Below are 8749 nucleotides of genomic sequence, written 5' to 3'. Positions count from 1 at the left end.
AACTTGTCTGTTCCCCTTCCCCCAATTCCCCAGCACTGTTCCCATCCCCCAATTCCCCAATAAAAATCTAAAAAAAAAGATGACACCATCTCAATTTAAAAAAAAAAAAGAAAGAACATTAGAGGAAAGCTGCTGAAATCTGGTTAGTCTGGAGTGTGGTAAATGGGAATGTTTTTATGGTAATTTAATTTGGACAATATACAGTGGCTATGTAAGATTAGTTATCATTAGGAGAAGCTGGGCGAAGGATAGAAAGAAAACTCTACTATCTTTACAACGCTTTTGTAAATCTAAAATCATTTCAAATACAAAGCTATAACATTTCTATAAGTTCTTGAGAGTGGTTATTAGACAAACTTATACAAGCAGGTCCACTTTCTATTTTATACATTCCTGAGTGTGACTTTTTTCTTCTTTTTGAAAAGTAGCATTTATATTTCATATAATGAAAAAGAATTCCACTTGGATTTTTAAAAAGCCATGCTGCGAATTAAGTATGGAGAAAAGCTGGCTCAAAAGCTAAACCAAGAAGAAAGAATGCCTTTGCTTGAACAAAAGCACCAAGAACTTTCAGCATGTTTTGAGTCAGAAAAGGTGCCACTTGGATCCTAAAGTGTGTTCATGGCTCGAGGAGACAGTAACAACACAGAATTTAATTACTCACCAGGGTGACTTTCCTTTGTGGTTTCAGCAACTTCGGTTTATGGAACGTGGCAGCTATGGGAACTGTGGAAGTATGTCAAGTGTTCAGATTACAATTCCTCCAGGACTCTTGACATCCACATATCATGAACATCATAGACACATTCTGGGGAGACTTGTGAACCCATTCCTGAACCCATGGAAGAACTCCAGTTTCTGATCTAGGTATCAACAGGTGCCCCTCAGTGGGGGGTGATCCTCCCCTAGTCTTTGGACTTGTCCTCCTCTCCCTTCATCAAGTTCAACAAAACAACTGCATAAAACACTGCTCTCTACAAAGATGTCAGGTGTGCAGGTGAGAAACAGGTGCAGTTGGTAAAGGCTGAGGCTGGGATCTTCCCTGGGGCTTCACACTAACTGCACACTCACACTGACAGCAATGACCCTTGACCCTCACAGCAGCAGCCCTGAGTGGTCCTCAGGGAGGGTGGAAACTGAGGAAGAAACTGAGGCCCTTAACAGAGGAGGAAACTGAGGCCCTTCCCCCAACATCATGTAACCATTGGGTTGTCAGAAAAGTCATGACGCATTTTTGCAACAGAAAACAAAAAATACGTCATGACTTTTCCGACAGCCCAACAGTATTTAGATGATTTGGATCTTGAACTTGGCCTTGGAAGTCAGACAAGCCTCACACTCCAAAGCCAGGCTCTACTACTTAGCTCTCTGAGTCTCACTTTCACCTTTTGTAAGGGAGGGCACTATCTACTCTGATTGAATGGGACAATATAACAGCACATGCCTGGCCCAGACAGGGGAGCTCTGCTCCCTCCTCTCCCCAGATCTACACTTGTCATGCCTCACAGAACACCATGCCTTCCAGCCTTAACACCACCAGACTTCACCACAGGGCTCAACCTGTAGGTCACGACTCCTTTGGGGGTCGAACGACCCTTTCACAGGGGTCGCCTAAGACCATCGGGAAACAAAAAGATATTTACATTACGATTCATAACAGTGGCAAAATTACAGTTATAGAGTAGCAACAAAAATAATTTTATGGTTGGGGGGTCACCACAACATGAGGAACTGTATGAAGGGGTCGTGGCATTAGGAAGGTTGAGAACCGCTGCCCTAGGGAACATATTGTGAATCCCCACCTGAGGGTTAAAATGTATCTTGCCTTGTTATTAAATTGTTCACCAGGGCAATCCGGTGAACAATATACTTCCAACTATATTTCAAATTCGTTGAGGTATGAACTTCTAAATTGGCCACACTTATTTTAGGAAATATCTATACATGGTCTTAGTTCTCCTAAGATGTGTACAGTTCTCTCCTCCAGAAACACCCATCTTCCTCACTTACGTTGCTCTAAGTCATAACTATCATAAGTCAAAGAATAACCCTAATTTATCCTCAGAACAAATCCAAAATAAATGACATACCTGGTTTAAGAGCTTTCTTTCCCTTGAATGAACAAGATGCTGACACACCCTTGCCCCACCCCACCATGAGCAGCGCATGTTGACAGTTCAAGGTGAAACACACTATGGAATAAGTCTGTGGATGTTGACCTCCCACCTCCCCAATAAAGCCATGCTGAGCCAATGGCACCACCCCCAGCCCCAGCCCAGGGACAGAGCTCAGTTATGACTAGAATCTAGGTGGGGTTCTCCAGACCATATAATCACTAGATGTCATGTCCTCCATCTGTGCACTCCCCCGTCCTGATCCCACATCAAACCTCGGACTCACTTCTGATCAGTCATGGTGGTTTCCTCATGGTAATTGCAGGCTAACTTCCTACCTTTGGCAGGGACAGCAGGAGGAACATCAGCCTTCTCCTTCCTTCTCTTGCCCTTCTTGGGCTGCAGCGGGGCCAAGCTGGTCATGCTGGTGACAGTCTCCCCTGAACTGTAGAAGAAAAAGGTCCTGGTGAAGGCAAAGGCAGGCTTGTTTCAGGGAAAAGGAAAGGAAGCAATTGTTTCCATGTGTCCCCTGTGTACCTGTGTAAGGTAGGGTTATCTCACAAACTGGACAGGAACTGAGTGCTCTTTGCTTACCTCCAGGGATGCCTGGAGGTCTGGTACTGACCCGTGGCTGAGATAATGACAATGAGATGAGCTAGTTAGTGACTTACAATGTGCTGTTCAGTATTCAAAAATCCCCGGAGACACCCAGGGCCAGCTTGTCTACGTTCCTTAGGGGTATATAGGTTGATGGTTTACAGCTGGTTTCATTGGTTACACAGTCTGCCTTGGCTACATCACCAGTAGGGTATTAAGATATCACTAGAAACTTCTGCTTGAGCTCCCCTAAAACCAAGATTCCCTGCACATATCTTTGTGGTTCATAACCCCCAAGCAGAGCAGCACCTGTGCAAGTGAGAAAGGGCCTGGGGAGCTGCACCTGAAAGTTCTGAGGGTCCCCATGATTGTGCATGCTTTTCTTCTCCTGCTATTCCTTTAGTTACCTTCAGTACAGGCTAAGTGAGCTCATTTTTCAGGAGTGTTATGTTTTCAATTATCTGACCCTGTGTAATCACGGTAGTGTTGGGTCCTTTCTATGTGTTATCCACTATAACCCAAAGTGATAGGGCTGATAAGCATCATATTACAGGTAAGAAAAACAAGACTTAAAGATGCTAAATGACTTGCTCTTAGTGACAGTGTTAGTGAGCAGCCAACACAAAAGTGCAAATCCAGACTGCCCTGATGTGAAATCTGTTCTTGATGCTACATGTGGGATAGAGTCTGCATGCTTTCTTGAATGACAATCAGCCTTGCATGTGTACGCAATATATGTATGAGTCATTACAATGGTGTTGGCAATAGCAATAGTTTGGAAACAGCCCAACTGCCCATCAGGAGGAGACTGGTTAAGGAAATTATATTGAATCCACATTTCCACACATGAGGTCCTCTAGCTGTAAAGAGGAATGAAGAATCCATTTGTGTACTGGTAAGGAAAGATACATTGTTAAGTGAAAAGGCTAGGTGTTGGACAATGTGTAAAATGTACTATTTAAAAAAAAATAAAAATAGAAAAGTATATATTAGTATTTTCATACACATGCATAAAGAAAATCTGGACGTATTCACAACAATTTTAAATAGTGGTTCCTTAGAATGGGGTTGCTGAGGACCTAAACAGATGAGAGATTGGATAGGGAGAATTTTCACAGTGTAAACATATTTTTTAATTAATTATTTAACTTTTGAATTTTAATTATTAAACCATGTGATTGTATAATCTTTGAAAACCAGTAACTTAAACACAAATAAGTATCTGCATGTATTTAATAAAGAAAATAGGCTATTCTAGCATAGTCCTAGAATTTTAAAAATAAGCAAAGATTAAATCGCACACATTGTGGGGAAAAGTCCAAGAATACAATTCACATGGAGGTTCCCCAAAGATGGTTTATTTTTATGGGGAGTAGAAATTCTAACTGGCCATAGCTTTAGAGTACAGGATCAATTATGTAAATTCCCAAATAGCCCAAAAGAACATGTGTTTACAAAACTCCAATCCCTAAGAGAAAACAAGGGGATCAGAAACTCTCAGAATTGCTTAAATATACAACCACATGCACAGCTTCATTTTGCAGCTTTTAAGACCCTTGAAATGTTTATTTTTTTCTTTCCATTATAAATTATAAATTAATGCATGTTCATGTTTTAAAATGGTAATTACAGGCATGGAGACAAAAGAAAATAAATATATCATAACCAAAACACAATATGTAACACAAACCTTCATTTCCAGTCTTTTTCTTGTATTTTTCTTATAAACTTCATTTTTCAGAGAAGTTTTAGGTTCACAGGAAAATTGAAAGGAAGGTACAGAGATGTCCCATATACCCCTGCTCCACACCCCACATGTATAGTCTCCCCCATTATCAATCCCCACCAGAAGCGGTACATTTGTTATAATTGATAAAACTACATTGACACATCATTATCACCCAAAGTCCACAATTTACCTTAGGGTTCATGCTGGTGTTGTAAATTCCATGGGTTTAGACAAATACATAAATGGATCCACTGTTGTAATATCGTACAGAATGGTTTCACTGCCATAAAAATCCTCTGGGTTCCACCTATTCATCCCTCTCACCCCTCAACCCCTGGCAACCTCATCCCTGGCAACCACTGATCTATTTATTCTCTCCATAGTTTTGCCTTTTTCAGAATGTCATATAGCTGGAATCATACAGTGCCTTTTCAGATTGACTTCTTTCACTTAATAACATGCATTTAAATTTCCTCCATGACTTTTCACAGCTTGATAGCTCATTTCTTTTTAGTGCTGGATAATATTCCATTGTCTGGATGTACCAGGGTTTATTTATCCATTCACCCATTAAAGGATACTTTGGGGGCTTCCTAGTTATGGCAATTAATAATATAGCTGCCATAAACACTCACATGCAGGTTTTCGGGTTGACATGTGTTTTCAACTCTTCCTTCATTTTTTATACGTTGTTTTTTTAATCATACTGTATTTTAATTTTGCACCCTTCTTTTTACTTAATCTACATCTTCCTAACTGTTACATCCTCATACTATTCCAGTGAGAAGATATGCTACAGTTTACTTAGCCATTCCCTGGCTTCTAAACATCTAATATATTTCCTAGTTTAGTTTGATATATAAATAACATTGCTATAAATATATTTATGCATAATGGTTTTCCATTCTTAGTCCTTTGTTTTTAGGTTGGATTCTTAGAGCTGGAATTACTAGTTCAAGGCTATTTAATGCCTACTGTCAAAATGATTTGTGACAAGTTAGTATTACTTTATAGTCACTCATTCAATGGTTGGAGGTATTTATACTTTCATCCTCTTTAACACTAGGTTTATCTGCTTTAAAAATTACTCATTTAATGAAGAAAAATGTGACCCCCTTTCACTGGCATTTCCCTGATTGCTAGAAGGACGGACATTTCCCATGTTTGTCTAATTGTGTCTCCTCTTTAATGAATAATGCACACCTTCTGTTCTTATTTGTAAGGCTCTTGAGTTTTTCTGACAGATTGGCATGCACCTTTCACATCAGTCTGACACATTTATTTCAATCATTTTCCCCAATTCCCTTTGGATTTTGGCTTTTCATTAAATGCACAGTATTTTTTTCTTTTTCTTTTTTTTTTTTTTTTGCTAAAATCTTTCAACATTTTCTTTTTGTCTGTCACCTCTGAATTTCGATCTTCCTCCCTGGCTGCACCTCACACCCTGCAGAATCAAATAACATTTCTTCTTCCTCTTCTCTTTTCCTGGATGTAATTCTTCAGCTCTTCAATATAAAATGGAAGCTTTGGGACATCATTGATATGAACTTAGGCCATTATGCCCAGGGCTTTCAGAAAACTGAAAAAGATCTGCTTTGTCATCACCATTTTCCTTCAAAACAGTAAAACGGAACTAAACTAAATTTAGTTTTAATTCATACTTCAACAATGGAAATTCATACAGTGAGCTACCACAATGACATACAGTAGACGATTTCCCCTCAGAATCTTATTCTGCCATTGAGCCGGCAGGGCTGCTAGGAATTTTTTACTAAGAAAGCCCACTTTGAAATTTACTTACAAGTTATTCTACATCTTGATTGGAACAGAATCATGTTTTGTTTCTTACACAAGGAGTGAGTAGCACCGGAGTCAGTCAGGCCAGGGAAGCTAGGAAAGTGGCTGGAAGCTCTGTTTAAATTAGAGCTATGAGACTGAGGGGAGTGCTATTTGTGGGGAACAGAGCTGTCTTTCTGGCTCCAACAAGGGTGGGACAGGAGGCACACATGTGGGACCCTTGTTGTGACATGTATAAGGTTCCGGCCCGGCTGCCTCTCACAGGTGCCTCCGTCCCACATAGGCTGGGCACCTCTGCTTTGTGGCACATGGTGGCCAAATTTAGGAATGGGCACTGGATCAGGGGCAGAAGGCCTGCACTAAAGCTGGTTCCACTCTAACTAGAGAAATACCTTGGACAGGTCACATACTTCCCTGAGCCTCATCCCACAGCCTGTAAAATGGGGAGACATAACCTTGCTTTCCATCTCACAGGGTTATCATGAGAGTTAGATGAGATACTGTAGCCTAAATTAGATGGGGCATGAAATGGCCAAATAGCACTGACCCTAACACCCGTTGGGTGGGTACAGCGCAGGGTGGGGCGTGTCACGGTGCTATCCAGGGAGAAGAATGTTGCCACTTGGGTATCTCCTGGTGCCATGTCTTGGCCCTGAGGGGAGGGCTGCAAGTTTCAACTTAAACTTTGGTCAGAAATCTCTCTGCTCAAAAGAGCACAGCATGCCCTCCCATTGGCACAGATACAGCCATGCTATCAAGTACCAGCGCAGGACAGAACAGGCAAGTATGCAGGTAGAGGCTGCACCCGAGCAATGAAGGGCTGCTCCAAGACTCCAGGTAAAGCAGGGAGCCTGGACTTTGCCAGGCATTGAACAAATTGTAAGCAACTACATCCTGCAGAGGTTCAAGTCGATAATTACGTTTGTCTCTATCCAATGCAAGGCATTGTGAAAAGTGTTTGGTATCCATAATCTCTAACCCTCTCAGATGGGAAAATGAAGCCTCTGAGAGGTTTGTCTGGGCAGGAGCATGGGATCTGACACAGGTCAGCCAGCCTCCTTGACCCTGAAGGACTCTGGGCCCAGACCAGACACCAGAGAACAAGAAAACTAGGACAGGAAGAAGGTAAATGAAACCAGATCCACACTGTCTGCTTTAGGCTTAAACTGGCTTCCTAAAGAGAAGGTACTGGAAGATGCTATCAGCACTCCACTACATTTTAAATTGGTACTAAATTCAGAGTGGGGAGCTGCTGGGACTGTCACAGCTGCTCTAACCCCTGCCCTGGTGGGAGGAGGAGGGGCCATCCTCAGTACCGGGATCCTAGGTGTGGCTGGGGCGCAACACCAAGGGCCAAGCTGGGCAGAGCAGGAGGAGAGCATGACCCAGTTCCTGGAAATTGTCTGGAATAAGTGATGCCAGCTGCCAAAAAGGAGATGGACAAGGGTAGGTCAGCCACATGGAAATCTGTTCCTCTCTCTAGAGCTAAGAGTGTTGGGAGTAGAAAAAAATAAAGCGGCATAAACTGAACTGATCCTGTTGATGATCATAATTATAACTAAGAATCATAGACCCAACCACACCTTGCTTTCATAACTGAAAGTGAGATCAAAGCAACCTCACACTGAGCCACATAGAGCGCCTGCGGCATGAGTGCTGGCTCTGCCATCAAACAGCCGTCCTAACACTGCTCTCCTTGGGACATACTGGAGCTGCAGACACTGTTCACACGAGGGGCTCTCACACACCCAACTATCGGCCCCCAGACGCCAAGTGCTTCCTTTGGTCCAGGACAATCTTTGTGCCTCAACCTATGAATTAGGAATCAAAATGCTTCCTTGAAGGCCGTTTGATTTTCTTTCCTATTGAATGAGGAGGTGCTCCTTGTTCTGGGACACAGAGCTGTCCGTCATGTGCTGCAAAGGGATTTGTTGTGGTCTGAACTGGGACAACTGGGATGCCGAGTGTGGTTTGTCAGACCAAAGAGCCCGACCCAGAAAGTAGTAGGTCTGAGGAAGGTGTGTGGTTCCAGTCCTGCCGGCATCCCTCCAGGACTTCTTTCTGGAGCTGTCTCCACCCAAGCGTTTCTGGCTCCACATGGGCTTGAAAGTTGTTGCTTCGATTGATCAATTTTACCTATACCAGAAATGTCTACATGCTTCCTTTCCTCCTGTCCGCATATCCTAGTTGTGACAGAGAATGCCTGACATGGACCCTGGAGGGTTCAGCAGTTCCTTCCCAAGCAGCTCTATGCTCCCTTTTCCAAGGCTGCACGTGGCACACTCGTCACCCCTGGACCCTGCAACATCAAGTGCAGAACCTCCAAAGAGGAATGCAGGTCTCAGCAAATAGGGTGGTAACTCATAGCATCAATTACAGGTACTCCCTTCCCCCAAAAGTCATGCAAACAAGGCAAATTTCCTAACATCTTACTCTAGGCTTTTGAATGTGCCCCATAGGATCCCCTGCCACTGGAATACACAGGTCAATTGATACCACATGCCAAGAGCTG

The 8749-nt window shown here is 42.7% G+C and overlaps 1 protein-coding gene across 1 annotated transcript in view; it reads right to left on the bottom strand.

Annotated features, from left to right (window-relative positions):
- VSTM4 (V-set and transmembrane domain containing 4) overlaps nucleotides 1-8749 on the bottom strand; it is a 120570-nt gene that overhangs the window by 26755 nt on the left and 85066 nt on the right. The window contains exons 8-10 of the mRNA XM_019655083.1: nucleotides 3061-3070; nucleotides 2453-2561; nucleotides 665-726 (exon numbers count right to left, since the gene is read on the bottom strand). Coding sequence (XP_019510628.1) covers nucleotides 665-726; nucleotides 2453-2561; nucleotides 3061-3070 — 181 coding nt within the window. The remainder of the gene's footprint in view (nucleotides 1-664; nucleotides 727-2452; nucleotides 2562-3060; nucleotides 3071-8749) is intronic.

This window comes from Hipposideros armiger, unplaced genomic scaffold (genome assembly GCF_001890085.2).
Source record: "Hipposideros armiger isolate ML-2016 unplaced genomic scaffold, ASM189008v1 scaffold_235, whole genome shotgun sequence".
In the NCBI taxonomy this organism is placed as follows: domain Eukaryota; kingdom Metazoa; phylum Chordata; class Mammalia; order Chiroptera; family Hipposideridae; genus Hipposideros; species Hipposideros armiger.
Note: the sequence above shows the minus strand (reverse complement) of the source record. Positions and strands in the feature narration are given on the sequence as shown.